At 40.7% G+C, this 26,633-nt stretch overlaps 1 protein-coding gene and 1 long non-coding RNA gene across 7 annotated transcripts; both read left to right on the top strand.

Moving 5' to 3' along the window:
- Positions 1 to 176: 176 nt before the first annotated feature.
- On the top strand, positions 177 to 2,943 carry LOC116488528 (potassium voltage-gated channel subfamily A member 6-like). Its single transcript, XM_032186172.1, has one exon. It carries the CDS (start codon positions 177 to 179, stop codon positions 1,728 to 1,730), a length of 1,554 nt encoding a protein of 517 aa, XP_032042063.1. The 3' UTR covers positions 1,731 to 2,943.
- A 472-nt stretch (positions 2,944 to 3,415) lies between these two features.
- LOC116488536 lies at positions 3,416 to 25,984 on the top strand. Of its 6 annotated transcripts, none has more exons than XR_004253197.1 (6): positions 3,416 to 6,508; positions 6,849 to 6,935; positions 8,511 to 8,675; positions 10,873 to 11,002; positions 18,461 to 18,574; positions 23,483 to 25,984. It is a non-coding gene; the product is annotated as an uncharacterized LOC116488536 (long non-coding RNA). The 6 variants fall into 6 exon arrangements; XR_004253200.1 differs by lacking the exon at positions 23,483 to 25,984 and adding an exon at positions 21,114 to 21,202; XR_004253198.1 differs by lacking the exon at positions 10,873 to 11,002.
- Positions 25,985 to 26,633: the final 649 nt, after the last annotated feature.

The raw sequence follows: 26,633 nt of genomic DNA, 5'->3' as shown, positions 1-26,633 counted from the left end.
CGCCGTGCGAGCGCGCCGAGGCGCAACAGGCGGGGCGGCTCCTCCCGGGCGGTGAAGGGGAGGCGGTGGGGAGCGGGCACGGGCACGGGCACGAGCACGAGCACGGGCACGGGCACGGGCACGGGCACGGGCACGGGCACGGGCACGGGCACGGGCAGGGGCAGGGAGCGGGCGGCATGCGGGCGGAGGAGCCGCTGGCGCTGGCGGCCCCGCGGGCGGGCGGCGGCGAGGCGGAGGCGGCGGGCGAGGAGCGGAGCGGCGGCGGCTGCTGCAGCAGCGAGCGGCTGGTGATCAACATCTCCGGGCTGCGCTTCGAGACCCAGCTGCGGACCCTCTCCATCTTCCCCGACACACTGCTGGGGGACCCCAGCCGCAGGGTGCGCTACTTCGACCCGCTCCGCAACGAGTACTTCTTCGACCGCAACCGGCCCAGCTTCGATGCTATCCTCTACTACTACCAGTCCGGGGGAAGGCTCCGGAGGCCGGTCCACGTACCCCTCGACATCTTCCTGGAGGAGATCCGCTTTTACCAGCTGGGCCAGGAGGCCATCGAGACCTTCCGGGAGGACGAGGGCTTCATTCAGGAGGAGGAGAAGCCCCTGCCCCAGCACCACTTCCAGCGCCAGGTCTGGCTGCTCTTTGAGTACCCTGAGAGCTCTGGGCCAGCCCGGGCCATCGCCATCGTCTCTGTGCTGGTGATCCTCATTTCCATCGTCATCTTCTGCCTGGAGACCCTGCCTGAGTTCCGCCAGGAGCCCAAGGGCTCCCAGCCTGGCTTCGGGGAGGCAGCAGTGCCTGGGGACGACACGCTGCTGCTGCCACCACCGCCGCCACCGAGTGGGACCCCACAACCCCTGCGACCTGCCACCGGTGCGGGCCCTTTCTTCACTGACCCCTTCTTCCTCATCGAGACCCTGTGCATCATCTGGTTTTCCTTTGAGCTCCTCGTGCGCTTCTTTGCCTGCCCCAGCAAGCCCGAGTTCTCCCGTAACATCATGAACATCATAGACATCGTGGCCATCATCCCCTACTTCATCACCCTGGGCACGGAGCTGGCCCAGCAGCAGCAGCAGAAGCAGCAGCCTGGGAGTAGCAGCAACAACGGGGGCCAGCAGCAAGCCATGTCCTTGGCCATCCTCAGAGTCATCCGCCTGGTCAGAGTCTTTAGGATCTTCAAGCTCTCCAGGCACTCCAAGGGGCTGCAGATCCTGGGGAAGACTCTCCAGGCCAGCATGAGGGAGCTGGGCCTCCTCATCTTCTTCCTCTTCATTGGGGTGATCCTCTTCTCCAGTGCTGTCTACTTTGCAGAGACCGATGACCCCGATTCCCTGTTCACCAGCATTCCTGATGCTTTTTGGTGGGCAGTGGTGTCCATGACCACTGTGGGCTATGGGGACATGTATCCTATGACAATTGGTGGCAAGATTGTGGGCTCCTTGTGTGCCATTGCTGGTGTGCTCACCATTGCCCTGCCTGTCCCTGTCATCGTGTCCAACTTCAACTACTTCTACCACCGAGAGACTGATCATGAAGAGCAGTGCCAGTATACCCATGTCACCTGTGGCCAGCAGCAGTCACCCTTCTCTGAGCCCAAGAAGGGGGACAGTAATCAGTCTCTCAGCAAATCTGAATTCCTGGAAGCAGAAGACCTGGAGTCCATGAAATATTCCAACTTCATTCCCCCCAACAACCAGGGTTTTAAAGAGAAGAAAATGCTGACAGAGGTGTGATCGGTTTTGTTGTCATGGGTCCAGACAGAGCTGCAAGCTGCTGCACAGCCGTCTTCCCACTAGCAGCTGGATCTATTCAGCATTTACATACCAGACTGTGAATTGTGATACCGTAAACAGAGTGATTGTGATAATGGGCTCTTCTCTGCTGATTTGCTGTTTCTCATTACTGTGTGCAGTCAGAAATGTTCTTGCTTTATTCTGTGGAGTGCTAGCTGTCATCCCCACTCCCTCATGAATGTCTTTTCCTTTTTTTTTTTGGAGACCGCTGTAATCCAATATTAGCTCTGAAGCCTAACCTTTCTACTCTGCTAGCAAAGAAACCCTTGCCACAACTTCAGCTGAAGGATTCAACAGGGAGTAAATAGTTAAAGGGGCTACAAACATCTGGCTCAAGCTGTGCCCTTCGTTCCTGTGCCAGTGCAGTGCCCTTGGCTGTGGGATCAGTCACGCCTGCCATGCCATTGCCTTTGAATAATGGAAATGCTGTAGCCAGCATCACAGTGAGTTCTGTAGCTGTAAGGAAAAAGTCAACAAACAGATGCCTTTCTTCTTTGCAACACTTGGCATGCTGAAGACCCTCTTGGTTTATGTTTCGAAAAAGGTGCATAGATCTAAAAGCTCTTTGCCACTCCTGACCATATACCAATTATCAAAAATGGGCATAAAGAAATCAACAGGCTTGTTGAAGTATCTCTGTGTTGTGAGCTTATTTCAGCCTTATTTGTTCCAGTGCCCTGATGTTAATTGGCTTTTATAGTACCAAGTTAATCTTCATAGTGCTAAGTGTCTTTCGATGCTAGGCACATTTGAGAAAATTCATTTGTTATCTCCGCAGTTTATCTCCACAAAATAGTGTTTAATGAGATGTACTTTATGCTTCAGATATCCAGTTCTGTATTCAGGCATGTGAAAGCAATTGACATCGCTGCATTTTTATTGAAGTGTTTCTATAGCTGAGGGAAGTTTGTATGTTGGTATTTTGTTGGCATTGCTGAAAACCCCAACCACCTGTGCTATCTGAAGATTGCACTGATATAGTGGGTCACAGTCATAAATTACTGCAGGGTAAGTGTGTCAACATTAGAGATTTAGACTGGCACTGATGCAAGCTTGCCCAAGCCATCTGCACAATCTCAGTACCCCAGATCTTTCAAATGAGAGGAAAAAGAGCTAACCTTGAAGAAATATTTTTGCTTTTTTTTTTTTACTGATTCAGCCAGTTCTATATATTTTTTAAACAAAAGACAGAGAAATGTCTTTTGCATGCACTAGGTTTTATGAGAGCAACTTATAGTAAGTAGCATTGCAAAATGCATACCTTGGCCCGCAGTGCTGGGCTTGTCAAGGGACCAGAGATTTGCATCTTAAGATGCATGTTTTGCTTCCCAAGTAATTTCTTTTTCTTTCTCTCTTTCTTTCTTTCTTTCTTTCTTTCTTTCTTTCTTTCTTTCTTTCTTTCTTTCTTTCTTTCTTTCTTTCTTTCTTTCTTTCTTTCTTTCTTTCTTTCTTTCTTCCTTCCTTCCTTCCTTCCTTCCTTCCTTCCTTCCTTTCCTTTCTTTCTTTCCTTCCTTCCTTCCTTCCTTCCTTCCTTCCTTCCTTCCTTCCTTCCTTCCTTCCTTCCTTCCTTCCGTCCGTCCGTCTTTCGGTCTTTTGGTCTTTCTTTCTTTCTCTTTCTGTCTTTCTTTTTATTTAATCAGCTGTGTCTTATACCCAACTTTAAAATGTTTCAAATGCTGCCAGTGCGTGAGAAGGGGAAATGGATGCTTTTAGATTCTATGGATGATTTTTTATGTGAGAAAATGTTTTTGTTTGTTTTTAAATGTAAATGTATATTCTGCATTCACATGTGTGCATGTGTATGAAAGCAAAGGCAGCCATTAATGCCTTGCATCATACCGTATGATTTACATATTAGAATGTACTACATATTGCATGTGACACGTGTAATACGTAAAACACGTAATATCAAGATGCAAAATCTATAGAGTACATTTTATGCAAATGTATATATTATGCTTTTCAATCATAAGGCTGAGAATGCTAAAGACATATCCTTTAATATAGTCAGAACTGTCAGGGTTGTGAGATGGTATCTATTTGCATCTTTGTTACTCTGCTTGTTTTTCATTGTCTTGAGATCTGGCTCCATGCTTAGAGAGCTTTTATTGTGGCCTCTCCTCATCTGGGTCCTGATCATATGGTAGCGGTTGTTTGTGTGAGACCTAACTGCTGCATTTCTCCAGAGTCCCATTGTCTTCTCAAAGGGTTTTAATGTACAGGGATCTCCCCTGGGGTCAGAGCACAGCCATTATATTGAAAACTGTTCTCTCTCTTGCTGAAGTCAGTAGCAAAATGCTACTTGTCTCGGTTACTGCAGGTCAGTCTTGGAGATGCAAGTGTTGTGTGGTGAGGGCTCTGTAGCTCAGAGGAGCTTGCCTGAAAAAAAGAGCAGAATGTGTCTTTCAGGGCAGTCTCCACAAAGGTACGTAAGTGCCTAATTACTCTTTGGTTCTTTGGGACTGAGGCAAATGTCTGTGAAGGTCTGGGTCTTGGAAGTCATTCTGCATCCCCTGAAGCATGTAAGTGGTGGGTAAGTAATAAGTAGGACTGAGGAAGGGTCTGCAAGGTAGGATTTTGTGTAAAAAGTTGTCTTGGTCTCTGAGTTAATTCCGTGAAATGGTGTTGTTCTTATCTGTATGTCAGGTTCACTATAATGAAATATTTTTCAGAGTAAAAGGGAGTAACTTCAAATTTTATGTTGCTGTAGCAGATGCACTAAACTAGCAGAGTAACCTGCTATTTAAGAGGGATGTGTCAAGGCTGTTGCAGTCTCCTAGTAGTCCATGTTTGGTGCTATTTTATGCCTGAGTGTATCAGCTGATATAAGTTTTCCCAAAGTAAGATATAAAAAACTCAGGTTAAGCACAAGCCACACTGAGCCTACGTCAGAAAATTCCTGTGCTCATTCTTTCCCTTGGGCCTGACCCCACTGGCCCTGCCAGGCAGGAGCCATCCCTCCTAAGAACAGGTTGTTCTCCTGGCCAGTGTGACAAATGGCTGGACATGGAGGCTCCAACAAAAAAAGATGTGAGGCAAATTACCAGTAACATAATCCCAGCATGTCTTGCAGAGAGCTCATGTTGAGAGGTGAAGAGAGTTTCTGCTTTGAGGTGAAATTCAGAAGTGAGTTTCTAGCTGGAGTGCTGTGGCTTTGGGCAGTCTCCACTGGTGCAAATTAAATTTGCTGCAAACACACAACTTTTTGTACAGCTTTTGTGTTACATATTTTCCAGTTCTGAAAAGCATGTGCAAATGAAAATTTGTGACATAGGACTGGTGGTTGCTCCCTGGATGTTCTGTGTTAAAGCTAAGAGAAATGCAAAAGGAAACAGAAGCTTGGAAATGTAACCTAGGTGTTTTCATTCAGGCATGTAAATACTTTTCTAAGCATCTCCTAAAAGACAGTATAGTGTAGTCCCACAGTCATCAACAATACTATATATTATACTACTTCTGGCATTCATCATTTTTATTAAGCAGCTTTCAGAATTTCTTCAAGTGAGTTAAGTGACATAGTGGTGACATAATGGCACCCATGCCACTGACTTTATAGATGGCTCATCCTGTCAAATCACAGATGCTTTCAGAAATCTTACCTCAAGTCCTCAGCTGTTAACACTCACTCCTGGATGTTTGAAATGCAGTTCTGTCTGTCTGTCTAGATATTTTGTTCTTAAGGCAGAGCACATCCTTGCAAAGTAAAGTAGGCATCTCCAGGGACTTGTTTCCATAACAACCTCCCAGACTGTTTCTCTACCCTGTGACTTTGGCTACAAGCAAAAGCACTCATTGAATACTTTCAGTTCTCAGATATTAGTGCACCATCTTTACAGCATTTTTCCTTGCTTACTGAAGATCCCATCACTTTATATCATGTACAACTGCCCTGTCCAACTCCAAACTGGCAGACCATTATCAGCATTTGAAAACTGACAGTGCAAACCAGGAGATGGGAAAGGACTTTGTATATCCTTGCACACAGAGAGGAGATGAGTGTGTGAAGGACAATCTGAACAATCACGGACAAGGAGCATTGCATTAAAAACCACAGAAACATTTTTTTTCAACAATCTCACTATGAAATAAAGATTTTGCTGTGGATGAGACTTGCTTTCTCCTGAACCCCTGGCTATTCTGTGACAATCAGTTCAACAGAGAATTTCAACAATTAAGAACAGGGCAGAAATCATCTTCTTGTTGGAAGTGAGGAAGGAAGGAAAGGAATAATTTTGTTTAGGGCACCATTTTTATCCCAAACTTATCCTTATGTGAAGGACTGTAACAGTGAAACGCATGAAGAGTTGGAAGAGTTGTTTTGCAGAATTTCAGAGTCTACATTACTGAAGGATTCCTGCACTTTCCTCTAAGATGAAATTTTTATTCTGTTCCTGTTTGGAAAATGTCATATTTTGAGATTTCTGAGCAATTTTCTGTTTTGGCCCTGTTCCTTCTGACCCAGAGTACATGGATAAAAATCACTGCTACAGCAGCTGTGGAGGTGAAGGTGCCTGGACTTGGTGTTCTCTGTTAGACCCACTCATTCAGTGTACAGAGATCCCTATGGAGATACAGAAGAATGAATATAAAGGATATTCAGGACAACCAAAGGCAGGGTAAGGACTGAAGAGTCTTCCATACTGTGATGGAAAGAACAGCATCATCCCTAAAAGCAATGGAACAAACAGCTCCAGCTTCTGCTTTACCTGCAGAAGTAGGTAAGGTTTCTTTTTTATCTGTGAAATTAACAACTATGAGTTTCTTGCAACTAATGAGAAAGGGTTTCCTAATTAAGATTTGCAGCCTAAAGGGAGAATCTGGTTCTGGATGAAAAAAGAGAGAAAGATAATTATATACTACAAAATGTAGTATGAGCCAGATCCTTGCCATCTGCTGATACAAGTTGGCAAAATTCCATTTAGTACAACTACTTTTGTTTATATCTGTCTCCAACACTTCAATCATCTGCATAAAGTCAAAGCATGTGTAATATATGTTAAAATGCTTATCTTACTTTTTTTTTTTTTTTCCTTTTTTTTCTTTTTTTCTTCTCTTGAGGTCCTGTTTACACTGGGGAAAGATCTACAGATTACAGCAGGAGTTAACCACAGCTTACCTGAAAACTCTCATCTAACTTGAGTCCAAGTAAGTCTAGTGAACTCTGAAAAGTTAGGCTTCTCTTTAAATTTATAGTGGCAAAAATAAGAGGAGTGGCATTATTATTATTATTATTATTATTATTATTATTATTATTATTATTATTATTATTATTATTATTATTAATGCAGTAGTAGAAATATGCAGGCCAATTCACAGATAGGTTTGAGACTAAATGAGATTCTACCCTCAGCTGTGGCCATGTATGCATAAGATAGCTCTATTTACATTGTGGTAACTGAGATCACAGTCTGAGTTCTTCATTTTTGATTTTTGGAGCTTGCATTCTAGACAAATCCCATTCTGACAACATTTGTAGCCATATTACCAACATGTTCATAGTAGAATACCTGATTTGCTGCCATCTGCTTTACACATAAAATTAAGGAGTGGAGCAAGTGTCTGCATGATCAGAAGATTTAATCTTCTGATGAAATGAACAATTGCCAGTGAATGCTGAGTGTCCTTAGCTGCCACAAGAGACAGTTGGTAGTGAAATTCAGTGATGTGCAGATCAGATCCTAAATAAGGCAAGATGCTGGCCAGGGACATAAACCCAGGAAAATGTTTGTTGGGGAAGCAGGCAGGGACAGCAGGCAGTAACATTGATTTCCAGTGTAGCATATGTTATTAGTACACATCAATTCTATATGTCTTGGCTAACTGTCTGAGTTTTAGCTTGCTCCAGGGCAGCCTGTTCAGGGCTTGCTGGGTGGCACAAGAGCTTGAATATTACAGCATGATTTTACACTTTGGAAACAAGTAACTGTGAGCAGTGTAGGTTTTACTTTCCTAAAGCACAAACATTGCTAAAAAATCTCTGTAGGAAATATCCATGATGTCTGTAGTGCAAATTTGCAGGTTAATCTTTCCAGTGTCGGATTTTTTCTTAGCATAAGAAAGGAAAAGATTTGCATGAGGGAAATTTTACAGAAAATGCTCATCAACTTCTATGGTCACCCTAAAATACTGAAGCTGTGTTGCCTCTTCATTAGACAAGACTTAAAGGAAACCTTGTCTTCATACAAAATATAATCAAAAGTTCAGTAAGTCCTTCGTTGGATTCACTAGCACTAAGTGGATATAAAAATGTTTACTCAGTGGTATAAAGGTGTGGAAGAAAATTTATCAAAAAGTGCAGTAAATCCCAAAGTATTTCACTGGGATTGTAGCCATTTTTGGTTTGAAGAAAACTGGGGTCTTGATTCAGCTCTCTAGCTGAGGTTGGGCAGATGTATCCTTAAGGTTATGAATGCTGTTCCTTCTAATTTAAGTGACTGCGAGAGAAGAATCAAGCCCAAAAAAGAGGGCTGTAAATGCAGCCATCTGCAGCCATGTCTTTAGGTGTTGTAGATACATCTAGGTTCATTCACCTAAAAGGTTGTAAAGAATTTTATACCAACAGAAGATTTAGCTTTTAGAGCACATATTGGTTTATTCTCATACATTCTCAGGAGAGTAATGAAATGTTATTTGACAAGAAAAGTGGAACATTACTGTCTCCTCTTGCTTTTCATTGATGCATCTGTTGTTTTCAATTAGCTTGATGGTATCCATTTTCAGGAAGCAGATGCTGCCCTCTTTTACACCGGTGCAATTCTGGAATAACTCCACTGACGTCAGTGAAGTGAAATTTATCCCAGTTGAAAGCAGAATTGGACCACAGTCTGATCGTCTGCTTATATGCTATGGTGCTCTCAGGAAGGTGCACCATTACCATACCATAAGGTGAGTGCCTATCTGCTGTTCCCTACTCGGCTCTTTTGTGCCCTTGACGGTCACATGTCTGGCAGAAGTTAGGCTGGTGTGGGGCTTGTGGGATCACCAGATTCCCCACATCAAATGGAGCAGATTTCCTTCCTAGATTCTTGTCCACTTCCCTATTTAATTTCCATCAGCTTCCTCTTGCTTAGATGTGATTTCCAAGGAGACAGAGTTTTTTATGGTAAGGAAATATAATTGCAAGTCTTAAATAATATAATAACAGAAGGGTAGCAGAGATAGACATGGAGACAAACTCTACCCTCCTACAGATTTTTGCTGTTATGGCCATCTGTTAAAATTGCTGCAGTCCTTGCAGGTTGGCTATAGATCTGATGGCTCTAGGGTCTCCATCTTCAGGATATACCAGGTTTAAACAAATTGGGTCACTTCTTTCTTGCTCCAGCTCTGCTGATCTTAATGATGCCTTCCCTGAAACTAGACAAAAAGCTTCATATAAAACCCATTAGCATGCTGTGTGGAAAAATACCACTTAAGATGGGACAGATGAGGGTCACTAGAGAAAATACAGAGTCAGTAAAAAAGAGATCAGTATGAGAAAGAAGGGAGGTTCATAAAAGAGATCTTCAGGGGTTAGTCCCTGGATTGCTTAAAATATTAGCTGTAGGGCTGAATTTATAAGACTTAGCAATGATGCAACCTAAACAATGCCATTAGACCTGTGGATTAGGACACAGGACTAGATGATTGAATTATGGACTTAAAGAAATGAAAAGATAGTAAATAGTATAAAAACTAAAGTTGTGATATGGATTTTGGTAGCAAGTTTATCACTTGGGGAAGATTGAAATGTATGATTGGGAGTGCTAAGATGAGTCAAAGCATCAATGTCACTTACTAAGCCACCAGAGTAATGAAGCTGCAAAATCGCTTCTTGAAAGTCTTAGAAAGAGACATTTTTATACCACTTGGGAAATGTTAATTCTATAAGGCCTCATCTGGAATTCCATGGGTCTTTTTGGTGATCTGAGTTTGGTTAAGTTTACCTTAGAGTGGGAAGAATGCATGGAAAAGCAGCAAGAATGATCAGGTAAATGGAAACTCATTTACAAGATGAATCTAGAAGAGCCTGCCTCTTCTAGCCCAGCAAAAGATTGGCAAGACCTATAGTTACAAAAATACTGGGAGCAGAGTAGCTAACAAGACATAAGAGCTATTTAAGTTGAAAGGCTGTGTTGGTATTTGAACAATAAGGCAGAAATTGTCAATGAATAAATTTATACTGGAAAGCAGAAGGTGATTTCTGCTATAACAGCTGAAAGAGAAATGAAAGTCTGCTCTAGATTGAATAGGAGAAATCAAGGCAAAAAGCAAATTCATTTTTTTGGATGGACTTCGTTAAATTTTTGAAAGGCTTTACATGAAAGTAGTTACATGCAATAGAAGGAGCCTGGTTTCAGTGACTTCATCTACTAGAATCAGTCTATCCTGAACCTTGGATATATTTTGGATGTCGAATATAAAAGCAATCGTATCTTTATTGCCTATGTTCTCTGAAAAATGCAGCCACACTATACCTGCTTAGCTAACAGACACCAAATCCCGTTGATTATATTATTTAATACTTGGGCTTTTGGTGTGTGTGTAGGAAAGAGAAGAGTGAGAAGAACTACATGTCTTTGGAGATGGTGTTTCTCCATGGGACTGGGTAAAGAGAAAAAAGTCCTTGGAGTGGGGTAGAATGGGGTGGGTGTACCAGATCAGTCTAGGAGGTAGTCTGGAGACAGATGGAGGGTGGGCCGTGCCTTAATATTTTCTTACCTTTTGCACTTTAAAGACTCAACAATCTCTGTCCACTGCTTTTCCTCTCAACCTGGAACCTCTGCTGACTGTGTCTGGTCCTTTCTTCCTGTCCAAAGCTTTCCAGCTGTCCACTGATCTTTCTACTTCCTGGGGCCTCTAGTAATTCCTCACTCCCATTAACTTGCCGGAGTCACTTCAGTAGTGCATTGTACCTAATTTTGAGGATAGCCTTGAGGTGGCTCTGCTGCAGCTCAGCCCGGGTTTCTGGTTTGGATGCAGAAATCAACAATAACAGAAATGAAGTTGCCTGCAACAACTTTCATTGAACTGAAGGTCAGATAAGTTGATAACAATGGTCACTCTTGCCTGAAGAGGTTACCTGAATAATTTCCTATTGCAGGCATTGTTCTGACAAAGACAAAATAAAGCCATGGCTTCGTGTTTCCTCTTTCACCTCTTTGAGTTTTACCCTATGAGAAAGAGACCAAGTATGTCTTCAATCTCAGAGGATAGAACAGACATTGACCAAGGTGGGATCTTCATCCATCCATCCATCCATCCATCCATCCATCCATCCATCCATCCATCCATCCATCCATCCCTGTGTCACAAAAGCATGTAGGAAAATCTAGACATACTTTGTTCTCAAGCCTTCTAGCTTGTTGCTGCTCTGTCCTCACTTATGTGATGAAGCCATTAACCTGTGATTTATATCTATATTAGCAAGTTCATTTTTTAAACTTTGGAATAGCTCTTTTTTCTTCTGTAAGTAGAAAAAAAAGAAAAAGCAAAGCAAAATTTTACCAATGACTATAACCATTATGAATGCATGTGAACATGAACATCATCTGAGCTTTAACAATGATGTTAGCAGAATGGTGCACACAAATGCCGTTGTACATAAGTTGTCCTAAGGGCTTGTCATCTTTTCTAGAGCTAAGGAAGTAAGGAAAACGAAAAAAGAATTTTCTTATGACATTTACAGAATGAGCCAACAAGTTTCATTTGAATGATGAACAGTGTTGCACCCGTTTCTGGGCTCAGTTGATTTTGACGTTGATAAAAGAAGCCACTATTAGTTCATGTGCATCTTAATTTACAGTTGTTATATCATGTGCACTGCAGTTGTGTATAGAAGCCTTAGTCTTGACACATACAACATATTAATGGTAAAGATCTTACTGCAGTAGTCACTACCAGCAAAAAGGTGGTCAAAGTGCTTGATTAAATTTATATTGATGATTAAATGATTAAAATTATATATACCTCTATGGAACTCAAAGAACATTCCAGTGGTGAGAAAACATTATTACATTTTGATTTTATAGTAGGGATAGAATAAGGTGCAATTAGCTATGCAGAGTGGTGGAAAAATAAGAATCTAAATGAAGAAGAACCTATGTCTTCTTCATTTGTACAATAGAACAAATCTGCATATTCTTGGCCCTGGCAACCATGTCTTTTAGCAAGAAAATGTTGACTTCATAAAGGAATACTGGTGACAAATAGCACAGGAGCAAATCCTACAAGTAAATCATGTCAATTCATGATGATATGTAAAAAGCATGGGAAATGTATTTGTTGTGAATCTTCAAGCCAATCTGATTTATTTATGCATAAATAAATGAGGATGAGAGGCAATGGGCACAAACTGAAGCACAGGAGGTTCCGGCTGAATATGAGGGGGCACTGCCGTACTGTGAGGGTGACAGAGCACTGGAGCAGGTTGCCCAGAGAGGTTGTGGAGTCTCCGTCTCTGGAGATTCAAACCCCGCCTGGATGCCATCCTGCGCAAGGTGCTCTAGGTGATCCAGCTCAGCAGGGTCTGGACTAGATGATCTTCAGAGGTCCCTTCCAACCTTAGCCATTCTGTGATTCTGTGGAATAGTATTTACCCATACTCCTTTTTTGGGGGGGAGGGATATGACTTCACTGCAAATTGAACAGCTCAAGAACACTCTATCCAGTGTTTGAAACACTGACATGCTCTTAACTTGTGACCAAGTTTTGACTCTATTTGCTCCCTCAATGCTTCTGTTTTAAACCTTCCTCAGTCAAGAGCTTCGTTCTTAGAATGGGCTTATATCTTTAAGGGTAGAGCTGTAATTAACAGTGAGAAGTTCTATGCAAAAGCCCACTTATCAGTGATGGAAGGACAGACTGCCTTTGTGTTTGAATCCCACTTCATCGTCAGTACAAAACAAAGAGGTATGGGTAGATATTTATGCAAAGATATTTAAAAACACATCTACGTATTTAAAAAAATATGTAGATATTTTGGTCTTTTTTCTAATATGTTGCCTGATAGGCACAAAGTTAGAACATCTATTTTATCACTCTAACTTTTCTTTAGATAAGTACCAAAAAGACATTGTACATTTCTCAAGATCTGAATTGTGCTGCAGTTCTAATGTATCAGAAATAGTACTGTCAGGTACATTCCTTTTAGTGCTGTAGACTATGGGTTTTCATGCTTACGAAATGGTGCACACAAAGCAATTGATCTTTGTAGTCTGTCCTTGGAGATGTCACAGTGACTTTCAAAAACACTCTGGAGGGTATTCAGTATTGCTTATCCATTAGTCTATTATCTGATATCTATTTCAGTTTTCTATACTGGACTGCAAACATTTCTGCAGGATATATTTCCATCAAAAGATGCCTCTTTCTCAAGACCTGGCATGTTTGAGAGCAGTTTCATTTCACTTCATGTTGGTGTTCTTTAGAAATTGAATGCTTGGAAAATTTTGTAATATGCACGAACATTTTTGTAATATTATGAATATTTTTGCTTTTTTTTATTTTTATTTTTTTGTACTAAGGACATCTATGTATACAAGGCAAAATGCAGAGTTTTGCATTCATGTCTTTTTTACTTTGATCTATAATGAAAGATAAAATTGTTATAATTATAAACAACCACAACTTTTTTTTTTTTTTTTTCCAAACAATATAGTAGTAGCCATTGACAGTTCCTGATTGCTGTCAGTGTGGCTCCCATGTCAGCTCCAATACTTCTTTGCATTCAGTTAAGTGCTATTCATATGCTCCAAACCAGATGAAATGACAGGTCAAATGGCATGAATACTGGAGCACGTGCTAGAAGTGACAAGATTTTAGGGAAAAAAAAAAAAAGAAAAAAGAAAAAAAAAAAAAAAGATTACAGTCCTGATAATTTTCTGGGTGCAGGGAGAGGAAGAATTGCAGAAGAAGGTGCCATCTGGAGTGTGCTGTAGCTCACCTCATTATTTACTTTTTTTCTTTGGCTCTTAAAAAAACAACAAACCCACAACAACAACAAAACACCTCTATGCAGATTTGTGAACTCTCAATAACACTTACTTGGACAAGTGGATTTCAGAGAAGATGGATAGTGAGCTCTCCTTTGCACAGTAACCCTTAATCAACATTTCCATAGAAGATGTCTGAATACATATTGATCAAGCCAGCTGCAGCTGTGATATAGCTGTGAGGAGTGTTGAAGAATGATGCAACTTTTCTTTCCATCATCCATCCCCCAGTCACGTAACACAAGTAGCCAAAAAACACCAGCTGGTACTTCTGATGCTAGCATTTCTGCTCATGAGAAAGTTGCATCAAAAAACAAAAAAGTGGAAAGTTTTCCATTAGTTAAGTGACCACTTAATAAGGCAAATCTTGTAATTAAATACTATGCTTAAAGTCAAGGGGACAGTCTACAGCTCTGTCACATGAGCTTTGGGTGTCCTGTATTTCTCAGTGCCTCAGCAATAAAATGCTGACATATTAGTTGTTCCTCCATTTTGTTGCACCCTTTTCCTAAGCAAATTAGACAACAAGATCTTTCTGAGTGTGCCCCATCTCTTACCTAATACCTTTTCAATCTCAGGTACAGCTGAGAACCACTACTCTATAAGGACACTGTGTTGTATTACTGTCATAACAGTAATAACTAACATATGGATCAAACAAACACAAAAACTTTTGGACCTGTGCATGAGACTCTTGGAATACCCAAATGCTAAAAAATCCTGCTACTACCTAGCTTTATGTTGGCTTTGGGCCAATGCCGTGGCCATGCTGATCCGATTTATATTTTTCAGTCTCAGACACAAAATATTCTGCCCAGCCCCCCTTATTTGTGACTCTCTGTTCCCTTTCAGTCTGCTTTATAATTAAAGGCGTGCAACATATTTCTAGCTGACAAAGCCTGGAGCAACGTATTGCAACGTAAATTGAAATCCCACTGAATGCACTATAGAGATAAGAGGCTGACATCAACTTTTCACAGCTAGTCCAAAAGAAGTAAATTTATGCAGATTTTCTTTTTTCAACTCTTGAATTGCTATCGGGGACCAAGGTATTGAGGCAACAGAAGAAAATATGCTGAAGATGGAAGGAGTACATAACATCTCTCACCTAGATTTTTATTAGATCTCCAAGCACGAAGGTGGTTTGGATGGTAGCAGCTCACTGGTACTGAGCAGTCAAATCTGCTCTTTGAATCTGTCAAGGTCATTTAAAAAAATATGTTTTCACTGGTACTGTTAACAACTGTGAATTTAATCCTTATTAAATGTTTTGCTATTTTTTGTTGCTTCATGGTCTTCCAGGGGAATATGAGGATACATAGATGGCAATTAAGGCTCCTCATGTTTTATATTTAGTCATATATTGGTGATTCAGATGCAAGCATATGTGAAAAGGCCCAGATGAAACCTCTTACAAATTCCTTCCTGTCCTATGAGACATATTTAGGTGCCTGAGTCAGTTACATTTCTGTTGAGGGCCATTGTCATGTTTTTCTGCCCACCGCAATGCATGAAGAGTTTTCTTGATGGCTGAAATATTTTTAACACCCCTACTGATGCAGAGGGTTGGTTACAGACAAGTGGAGCCAAATTCTCAGCTGGTATTTGTACATTAACACTTTTTTTTCTTTTTTTTCTTTTCCTGATGCCAGCTAGGCGAGGTGGTGGTAGAGGGTGTTTTAGATGTGTTTCAGTTTCAGCTGCTCTGTTTTTCTGTACAGGTAGGAAATGAGACCTGTTATCTTCAAAATTCAGTGTCTTGAAGCAGCTAAAGCTCCCATCTGAATGTTTTTGAGTAGGCACTTACTGTCAGATCTGCCACAAGGATTTAACAATCTGTGGATAGACTGAGGCTTACAGGCATATGCAGGGTCTGAATCTGATGTTTTATTTCTTCATGCCTCAGCTGTAGAATGGAAATAATGTCTTTCTCTCTTCAGCATGCACTTGGCTGTTTATCAGCAATAAAGATCTATAGGAACAATCAACAATTCAGTTAAGCTCTTTTTTAAAGCAGATAAAGCAAATGATGCTTTTTCTTATAGGGAATCACAAGTAGTGTGAGGCACAGCTGGAAGATTAGACTGGGGTTTGCAGCTCCAACGGCTGGTTACAGTGGAACCTTCAGTCAGATCCTCTGTAAGCCTCTTTCTGATTTCACTGGGCTGTAACTTCCATAAAGGGCATCCTCATTTCCATGGCTGGAAGCAGGATAAGTGAGAAGATGATGAACCTCTTTACATGATCTTCAGTGATGTTGCTGCTGTCACTGCTTCAGTGACATTGCTGACAACACTTGGCTGCTGTGGTCATTGGAATTTATTTTTTTTTTGGTGATGTTAATGAAACAGAACTGGACCAATAGCAAGCATGTTTGAAATTCCTGCTCTAGGTTGGATTATTATTTGACAGTGAAAGAGCAGCAGGACCAAAAGTTCCTTTCTTCCAAGATTACCAGCTTAGGGACTGGTAAGGTCTAAATGCTTACTATCTGTATTTACTTACTAAATACAAACTATTACTGTCTGTATTTACTTACTATTTGTATTTACATTGCTCTTTGTGATCACACTCCATATCTTCAAGTGATTATTGCTCTGGTGATCCCTTGCACATACGGCGCTTATGAACTGCAGGATGCCACCTACAATCACACCTCCACATGTGGAACCAACTGAAGCAATGTCATGGTGCTTTCTTAAACTCCATGACTTCATTAAAGCTTAGCAATTTTTCCATGATGTGGTTGTTTTCAGTATTAATGTTTTACCATGCCAGCCTGATGTATATCAGCTGTGAAGGCAAAATTAAATATTGCTGCATATGTGGGGCCAGACTTACATGTACACCATGGGGAGGAAAAGAGAGAGATAGAAAGGAGAGCTGAGACAGGGGCTGGAGAGCCTTGTTTGCCACTACTTGGGAGGAGGGGAGAGGTGAGGAATGGTGGCTGCTGCTGCTGCTGCCACAACCGTGGCAGCATTTTCCAGTTCCCCAGAAGCCTGGCTTCACAGGGTTATGGTGTGAACAAAGAAGACAGGAGGACCATGGCTATTTTGCTGTCCCCAGCAGGCTGTTGCCCTTAGCAACTGTTGCCTTTGCCTGTACTGTAAAACCAGCTCTAATATTTTGCCGTGATTTTGTTTGCTGGTTCCCTGGGTATATGCATCCTGCAAAAAAGCATTTAAAACAGTGATGAAGATGCAAGAGACAAGGTTTTAACAAGGGGTAGTAGTTGAAGTTTAAGCTGTTAAGGAAGGTTAGACTTAGGTTGCCAATCCAAGTAAAACTCAATTTACTTAATCTTCTCAGCTACTTTAAGCTGAAAAATTGATCTTAGTGATCCTTTAAAAAAAATAGTAAGGAAGGACAGGTATATCTAGCAGAATTTTAATTTACAGTCATTGACACTGCAGTGATCCCAGAATATTTTCCTTAGGAGATGCTTAGGAGTTAAGGGAAATACTTAAACCCTGCATGAGATGATCCTCAACCACTGAGAATCAAAGAAGACTTTGAAATCTGATGCACTGTACAAATTAGGATGTCTGTGGGTTGGCCCCATCTTTGACCCATAAATAGGAGGGGATTGAGTAACTTCATGATGCTGTAACAAATGATCTGGAGTATATGTGCCTAGTGAGTAGCCATGCAAATGCATGTAAGCATTTGAGCTCTCTTCAGTCCTTGCTTGATAGCTGCAGTCTTCATGAGTTCCAAGAATGCAAGTGATGTGGTAATTATCAAGACTGTTACCTGAATTTGGTTTTCTACAGTATTTTGAACATACAAAGCATGTTGTAAGTAATAACTGTTATTAATTAGTTTCAGGCTGCTGAGAAAATACAGTTTCTCAGCAGCAAAAAGAAGCATTTGTTCTGGTGGCTGCTGTGTATGTACTGGGTTAAGCCTTTGGGGGCTTTATTCAAGCAAAATGCCCACAAGAAGCAGATGGTGATTTTTCTGAGCAAGGACACAGAGGATCAGCTGGTGTGTCGTCCTGAAAGAATTTGTAGAATTACTCTGAACTCCGGAAAGCCTGGAAATTCAGAGGAAAGACCTGTGATATGACAAAGTCCACCTCATACTGACAGCTGCCATCAGGAAACGCTACCAAAAGTCAGTTACCAGTTTGCGGAGTGGCACAGTGCCATCCTGTGGGCCGTGGAGGTACTCAGCAGGCAACGCGTGGATGTGCGATGTGCGCTTCAGTGTAAGGTGTAGGCAGTTTGCAGAGAGGAGGGTTAGGCCATGTAGGCTCAGTTTTTGTGGGGAGGGTTGTCTGCATCGGCAGTTAAGGTATTTGAGCAGTTTCCTTTGCTACTGAAGAGCTGTGTGTATACATATATCATATATATATATCGTATCATATATACATATATATATATATTATATCTCTTTGACCCTTCTTTTCTGGCGAGAGTTTTTCCACCAGCAACTTGGGAGATTTGCCTTGCTCTGTCATTCTGCCAGTGCTTTTTGAAATTGTAACACTTTGCAAAGCACAGGTAAACAGGCAGCTCCAGGAGCACCTGGTGGCCAAATTGCTAAGACCTGGGGCTTTGGAGCTCTTGTGGGAGGCAGCTGCAATAAAGGAGAGCACAGAAGCAAGGTGTCTGGTATCCTGGGTGACTGCCCTCACCCCTGAATTGTTTGTAAAACAAGACAGCTAACCTACCACTGTCTCTTCCCCTTTAGGTATGATTTGAAAGAGGGTAGCAGTGGTCAGCATGCTCAGTGTGGAACATGTCTTGTCAGCCATGCTCAGAGCTGGACCTGTTGTGTGGGGTTTCAAGCAACATGTGCAGTGAGGTATGGACTGCTGGTATGTGCTGAGGAGGCCCAAGACAGCCTGGGGGAAGCTGTCATTTGCTGTACACACACAGACAAATTCAGTGTTTTCTACGTTTTGTGAGTCTCTATTGCTTGGTGGCAGCATGATCACAAGTACTTGGCCTTGTTATGTTGGGTTTAGGCATACAACAAGAGAACAAAAATGGAACTTGACCATGTGAGCCACTTTTAGAAAAGTTTGCATATTTTCATAAAGGACATTAAATCCAACAATGCTATTTTAACTGTTAATGCTAGAATTACACACATTTTCTTTAAAGTTGAGATTCCTCAAGGATTTTCACCTGGCTTCCAGGGAGAGTATACAGGTACGAGATACACATCACCAGCACTATGTGGGGTTAAAATGGGTATTCAGTTTGAAGAAGGATGGTGGTATACTGGGATTTTCCCTGAATATTTTGATTCACTCAGTGCTGCAGGGGCAGTACTGCAACCTTTCACCTGAACCGTACATCAGATGAATGTGTATTACCTCTGTTTTCCTTCGCTGTGGCAGAACACTGAGAGCATTTTGCAGTTTTATCCTCCCATTTGAAATACAATTGCTTGCTTTACAATTCCATTGCTCTTTCTTTGCTGCCAAAGGTTTCATTAGTCAGTCTTGTTTGGGGATGGGCACTATAAATATATTGGATCTGAACTGTTTAATTGCCTCTCCCTTATCCATGCACAGTGTAATAGCCTGGTTGCCACATTTGTCTATCATAACAGAGGCAAGTAAAAATTGCTTCAGTGGAGTTACACCCACTGTTACTCTGTGTAACTTTCCCTTTATTTTTACTATCCCCAATCTTTTTGAATGACAGAGATACTCAAGGCCTTAAATTCATCTCAGCTAGCTCCCAATTAGTTGTTTATTTGTAGTTGTTGAGAGTTTGTTCATTCTCATCATTGAGAAGGATTCAAGGATCTTTCATGACAGCAGTTTCATTTATTATATTTGTATATGTATATATGTGAAGATTATTGCATTATTTTAAAACATAAAGGCACTAAGTGTCTGCATGTGTGTGCAAAATTGCACAGAGGAGTTTCCAGAGCATCATCAATTTTTTCATGTCGCTGTTTTCAGAAAGCCTCTCTGAGGATTAGGAGCTATTTACTATGAACTTAAGCATCAATATCTGACTCCCCAAAATAAGAGTAATAAGGGATATAGAAACGGGTCCCCTAAAATTATCATTTGCCTCCCGCCAAACTTATATATGCCCTTTCACATAACCTAAAATGAGAATGTTCCATCTATTTTGCTATGGAGGCTCCTTCTCTTCTTACCTTCCTGAACAATATGATTCTCTGCATGTGTAGCTATATAACATTATGCAATTTAGTTTTTAAGTGCATTATCTGACATTAGAGTTACGATTTGAGATTATCTTGCATTTTAGTTCCTCAATGAAAAAAGATTATATGTACAGAACATCACAATTTTTCACCTGACAGACTCCTGAATATGGTTTGGAGGTTCTGGAGAACTTATCTCAAATTCGTTTTTGAAAATTTGAGGCCCACGTTTTCAAAAATGGTGACAATGTAGTAAATCATGTTTCTGGATGCCCATACAAGACCTGTATTCTCCTTTCTGAAATTTAGTTTGTAAAGCTGAGCATCTCATGTCACTGGCCAGTCTGGAAATTCTTGGTCTCTTCATCTACTTCATATTGAAGTGTAATTTAAAAGTAAGTGATCAGTAACTGAGTAATGAATAAGGCTGACATAGCCTTAGTATTTCATTTATCTTGTGCCTCAACAATTGCCTTGCTTCACTTCTGTTCCTTTTAGATATTTTATTACTTTTACAATAGTGGGATTATAGGCATAGAAAAGTCTGTCTTAAGTCCGTCTGCCATTCTTCTGGCCAAGTCAAAATCTTTTCTATCACTTCCTTTGTGTGAGTGATTGTAATCTTTATTTAAATGGTGCTTTCAAACACCATTATAAACTTGGATCTGTCCCCTGGTTTCATGTCAGTCCCTTCACTGCTGTATTATACTAGCTAATTCCTTGCTTACTTGAAAGATTTAAAATGACAGTTTTGCTATCCTGTTGCCATAGTGTTTGAGTTTTTCAGAATATTTTCAATGTTGAATGACTATGCATTAATTAGTTATACTTTCTGAGATGTTTTCACACATCTGCTTAATGTTGTAGTGTTTGATCCTTGCAGTTGCTTCGTTTTTTAGAATATTTGATGAAAAATATTCCAGAAATAGTTAGATTTGGGCTTTTGGATTTGCCAACACTACAAGAAAACATATCGTGCTAAACTCATAACCAACCATTTATGACATGTCTGTTTTTAATTACTGGGACCATTTCTACAGCTATTGAATTTAAGTTTTACATAATTGTCAATTTAAGCAGGCAGATGACATTACATGCCTTAACCATGCAATACATTCAGTGCAAGTAGAACCTTGTTTGCTGCTAAGGAGTCTTACTAAGTAAATTTAGAAACATAGAAGAACATGTTTTTGTTTTGTTTTGCTTGTAGATCACAGAAACAAGCTATAAGGAAGAATATTTTACGATTTCTAAGTATTTGTTGGCCTATTAATGTACACAATGGAAAAAAGGAGGTCTGAGATCTCAGGTATTGAGTATGTAAACTCTATTCTCTACACTCCATCCACTGACTGAGCAGCATCCATGTCAAGTACATCAATATAAAACTAAAAGTAGAATCAGAACAGTAAGTCCCACCGTGATTGTTGATTGCGCAGTAAAATACAATAATTTGTCATAATTTAGTGCAACTCTGCAAATATCTGTCTCTTCCTGTAAACAGTCTGATGGGGTCTCTGACTTACCAAACTTCAAGAAATCACTCTATCCAGTTGTTGTTGCTCTGCATTTTTGGAAAACCATGAGCCAGCCTTCTAGCTTGTTCAGTATTGGTAATCCCTGGATTGAAAGCTTCCATCTCCAACATATAAATCTGCAGGAAAAAGCTTACATACAAGGAAGTTCACTGAGGGACTTCTGCTTTGAAGCTCAGCACAGATTTAGTCTGCAAATCAGATATTTCTCACAGTCTTGGTGAGCTCATAGCAACTGGACAAGTTGTTATATTGATGTACATTACTAACAGTTGAAGAACTGGATTTTTCCTAAAAAAACATTTTGGAAGGTAAATTAATTTTACAAATTCTTCCTTGTAATATTTTACATATCAATATCCCTATCTATCTATAGTCCTTGATTATATATGTAGCTTATACCTGAGAGTAAGAGCATTTATATATATATTCAAGTTTCTATATGCATGCATTAATATTTACATAGTTTATGTATCACTGCCAATTTCTCTTTTCTGAATCTATGCAGAGCTCTTGACAAATTTTGTTTACTTTGAAGGCTTCTTCTGTCTCTGATATTTCTCTCTATCTTTGTTCTCCTGTGGGCTGTAGCACTGCTTTGACCATCCTTGGGGCCCAAGTCTTTCTCACTGGTACACTCTCTTTATAGCCTTTTCTTGTTTTTCTGGTCATTGTTGAGCAGTAGCTGTGGGAGCATGAGGACTAGGAATATATGGTCTTCATGGTGGAAGAAGCTGCTTTCACACTCCTGTACAAGCAAATGGAATTGTCATGGGAAAATGCTGGATGAAAATATAAATGCTGTAACTTCCTTGCAATGCAAGGCTTGAGCTGCTTGTGGCATTTCAGCACATGCTTAACATCCCTAAGTTTAGGTCTAGCCATGTCCACCACTCATACAATTAAATCAAGTATGGGTCTCAAGCTTTTGGTTTTGGGAACTCAAAAGCCCACATACATGTATTATTACTTTAATAACATATCCTAACCATGTGTCGCAGGAATATGGAAGCCATCCTGTATATAGAAAAAATGCAACTGGAAACTTTTAGGGGCATGTTAGACTAGCAGAATAAAGGTGTTGTACTGTTGACATACAAAGAGGAAAGAAACAGGAGTATTGCTTGCTTTATGAGAAACTATTATTTGACCTTTCAGGTTTAAATAGATTTTGACCAATTTAGGAAGGCCCTAGTGCCACATTTATTCCAGTCACTTCATCTTCCCTTTTAATCTCTCCCACTCTGGAGGACTGCAGATATTTTTAATAATTCATAATTTTTAAGAATAGCTCTTTAGGTTCAATTTGTCACCAGCACAGATGGACTTGTGCAGCTAGAAGTGACTGTATCAAAATATGACAAAATTTGTACATGAAGAAAAGTCCTTACAGGCCAAACATGTTTATTGCTTCTTTGCTTCAATAAATGGTTTCATATCATATTAAATGGTTTAAATTAAATTAATTAAATGGTTTCAGATCTGTTTTGTTGTTGTTGTTTGTTTGTTTGTTTGTTTTTTAAATTATCTTTCTGTTGCTCTGATAGACTTTCCTGACCCTGGCATGGGGGAAGAGGTTTACAGGCCAAATTGTAAAGAACATAACATTGTCTTAAGAGGACTTAAAATTAGACAAGAAAATGACTATGGGAATGTAGTAAAGTCCCAGTTACAGTAATGGTCAGACTTTGGGTCTCCATCCTTGGAGCAGCACAGTACTGCAAAGCATCCTACCAGACTCTGGAGCATTCCAATATATATAATTCATCTCATGCAAGAAAAAATGTATATAGTTCCCAGCAGATGGAAGGAAAGACCCCATCAAACCAATACCAGTAGGTGGCATGGTAAAGCAAAGTAAGCTGGGTACAGTAATATTGAGAAGATGCTCTAAACTGACTTCCTTCAAACATTCTCATTAAAAAATTAACCATTAGGTTGTCATATCTTAGCTGTGATCTATTCAGAATAAGGCATTTCTCTTGGCCAATTTTTTAACATTTAACACTTTTTTTTTTTTTTTTTTTTTTTTCTGTCTCACTAGGCTGGATTCCGGATGATGCAAGGCTGTTGTGTCAGAATGCTGCAAAAGACGTTGCATCTCCTCCTCGTGGTGTTGGTGAAGTTTCCCTCCGTGCAGGGAATACAGCATTTATGGACAGGAAACTGCTTTCCTTGCTTAGAGGTTTTCTTATTTTCTTTAAAGGGGTTAGCATGCTTAGTTACAGGAAACTGAAATTATATGTGAACAGGGGTTGGAGGAAGGAGGCAGGGAGAATCTTCTACAAGATTCAAATGTGTATGATTTCTGGGAAAACTAAATAAAACAGAATTTAATTCCCAGTGTCTAAATAGCAGCAATTTTTCATCTATTAATCAAAAGACCCAGACAAGCACTGAGTAGTGTGGGAAGCTGGAAATGGACATAGGACACCTACAAACCATTCTGTTACTGACACCTATTTTAAATCTTTTTTCAAGTGGAGGACCCAGTCCTGGCAAATGCGTAAAGTCAGCCCTTAGAAGAGCACAAAGCTTTCTCTAGAGAACTGAATAGCTGGTGAAAGCATGCCCATTTGTCTGCCTGTCTTTTGCCCCTGGATTACTGTGCTTTTATAGACTGTTTTCATAGCTCAGATAAATGGTAGAAGCTTAACATAGCTCTACAAATAATAATCATCCTGATCATGCATAATATGCGTTATGTAAGAGGTGGGCCCAAACTAGAGATATTTCTCATTTCCCTATGAAGTGTCTTGTTTGAGTGTATTTGGAGTTAGTTCTTGTGAACATGTGAGTCTATTGCCTGCTTTAAAGGAGGTAGTGACTTAGTTTCAGTGGCTGTAGAGAGTTTCACTGAAATAACACTGTTTATAGTCTTTCATGTGATTTAGAAGGCACAATTGCCATATAGTTCTGAAAATGTAATATAATTGTATACAGTGTTCCTGGGAAATGTTCTGAAGTTTTTTCCCACTGCACCATTGTGATGAAAACTTCTGTTGCTCTTCACGCTCTGTGAGCCCATGCTGTACTATGCTGAAGCTGATGGGAAACCCACTTAGTAATGGGAAGTGATGGACAGAGAGGGATGCTCTGGCCTGGAATCTCCTCTCTTTGGCAATGGCACAGGTCAGCCCTGCAGCCAAAAGTCCAGAACAAAAGGCAGATCTACCCTTGGTGTGTTGCCAGTTCTCCATGTAGGTGAATAGGAGGATGAGAAATAGAGAAGTGATTCTGGAAGGAGAGAGATTGAGAGGAAGAGTGGAGTAAAAGGGTTCTGATCATTACAACTGGGATTTTCAAAGGTACTCTATTGATGCTGGGCATCCAGCTCCTCCAGACTATTTATCAATAACACCCTCTAAATTTTCATGTATGACTTTTAGCTTGTGTGGCAGTCCTTACAGTCAGCGCATGAGGGAAAAGAGGTAGAAAGCATCTCCTAATGTGACAGTTCTTGGCACCTGTAACAAGCAAGGATTGTAATATCTCCTCTTGGTGCTGACTGAGGGTCTGGTCCTCTGATAAGATCTGACCTCCTGTCTACATGTCACTCAAAAAGATAATCAGTGTCTTATAGGACTGGGCTTAAAGCAACTATGACATGGGAAATCCAAAGATACTTATGGAACAAGTCTGCAGAGTAGTCTTGAGCATGGATGTAAAACCACAGTTCCTAGGAGGCAACATTCACTCTGTGTTGATATTATTTGGGTGCAAACAATGCAGAGACCTACTCTGACTGTCAGTGCAGGCCAGCTTGCAGTGTGAGGCTTCTTTAGACCTGTGTGACAAGGCAACATGGCTGGCACTGGGCAGCCAGAGCTGCCACAAACCCTTCTTGCATGGGCAGTTGTCTTCAGAGGTAGACAAAGTGTAGGCTGCCTGCTGCAGAAGTCTGTGAGCCTTCAGATGCATGACATGCAGATCAGAGACTTTGGATGATACTGTGTGCCACTACAAACAGAGTGGATATTGGTTGCAGGACCCTTTTGCTTTTGCTGTGAAATCTAACTCCTAGACGTTATTTAAAGGAAAACAGTTGGGATTTGCAGGCCAGGTCATGTGGTGACAAAAGTATTTCCAGTGCCCTCATTGGAGCCAGGCTGATTTATACAAGTCTAATCCAACATTTCTGAGAAATTGTGGATGATAGTTTTTTTTTTGTTGTTGTTGTTGGCTGCACTGAAAACCTGAAGCCTTTCAAATAAAGTATGTGAAGGAAACAGAATTTTTAGATGGAATAGTGAAAATGCTGTTTTCTGGACTCAGACTTTGAGACAAATTTTTTGCAGAACCCACATGTTGTGAGAGAAGAGGGTATTTGGGCTTGAAAGCTGACCAATGAAATGGGACTCAACTGAGCTTTGAAAAGCAATTATTGTCCTTATTGGTGTTGCCATAATATATGCTTAACTCAAACCCAATCTTGCACAGGCCAGAACCCAATGAAACCATGTAACTAGGTATTTGTGATTGTTCCTATCAGTGTGATCCACTGTTGAATAGGCTGGACATATGAATAAAACCAATATTTTTTAAAGTGTTGTGTGTTTTTCATGTCAAAAAGACTGGTTGCACTCTGGTACTTTACTATGTCCATATGAAGTATTTTATGTGGGATTAATACAACTGTACAGCTTTCTTAGGACAATTGGCAGCCACTTGCTGAAGAACACTTTTTCTTCCTCGGAGGTGATTGTTGCAGTACTGCACTGAACACCAGTAAACTGGGTCTGACTGGGATGGAGTTAACTCTCCCTGCAGTGGCCCATACAGTGCTATGCTCTGAACTTGTAGCTAGAACATCATTGCAATCACACTAGAGTTTTGTCTATTGCCGATATTGCCGAGCAGTGCTGGCACACCATCAAGACTCCCTCTAACCCAGAACCAGCAGGCTGGGGGTAACAAGAGGTGAGGAGGGGACATCACCAGGTCAGCTGACCTAAACCGACCAAAGGGATATTCCAGGTGGGAAAGGGGAAAGAGAAGGAAGTGCTTTTTTTATGAAAACATTTGTCCTCCCAAACAACCACTATGCGTATTGAGGCCCTGCTTCCCAAGACGTGGATAAACATTGCCTGCTGATGGAAAGTAGAGAATAATTGCTTTCCCTCTTTTTGCTTCCACGTGGCCTTTGCTTGTCTTTTTTTTTTTTTTTTTTTTTTTTTAATGTGTCTTTTCCTTTA

This window comes from Aythya fuligula, chromosome 1 (assembly GCF_009819795.1).
Source record: "Aythya fuligula isolate bAytFul2 chromosome 1, bAytFul2.pri, whole genome shotgun sequence".
Classification (NCBI taxonomy): Eukaryota; Metazoa; Chordata; class Aves; order Anseriformes; family Anatidae; genus Aythya; species Aythya fuligula.
The sequence above is the reverse complement of the archived record's forward strand: the minus strand, read 5'-3'. Positions and strand labels throughout refer to the sequence as shown.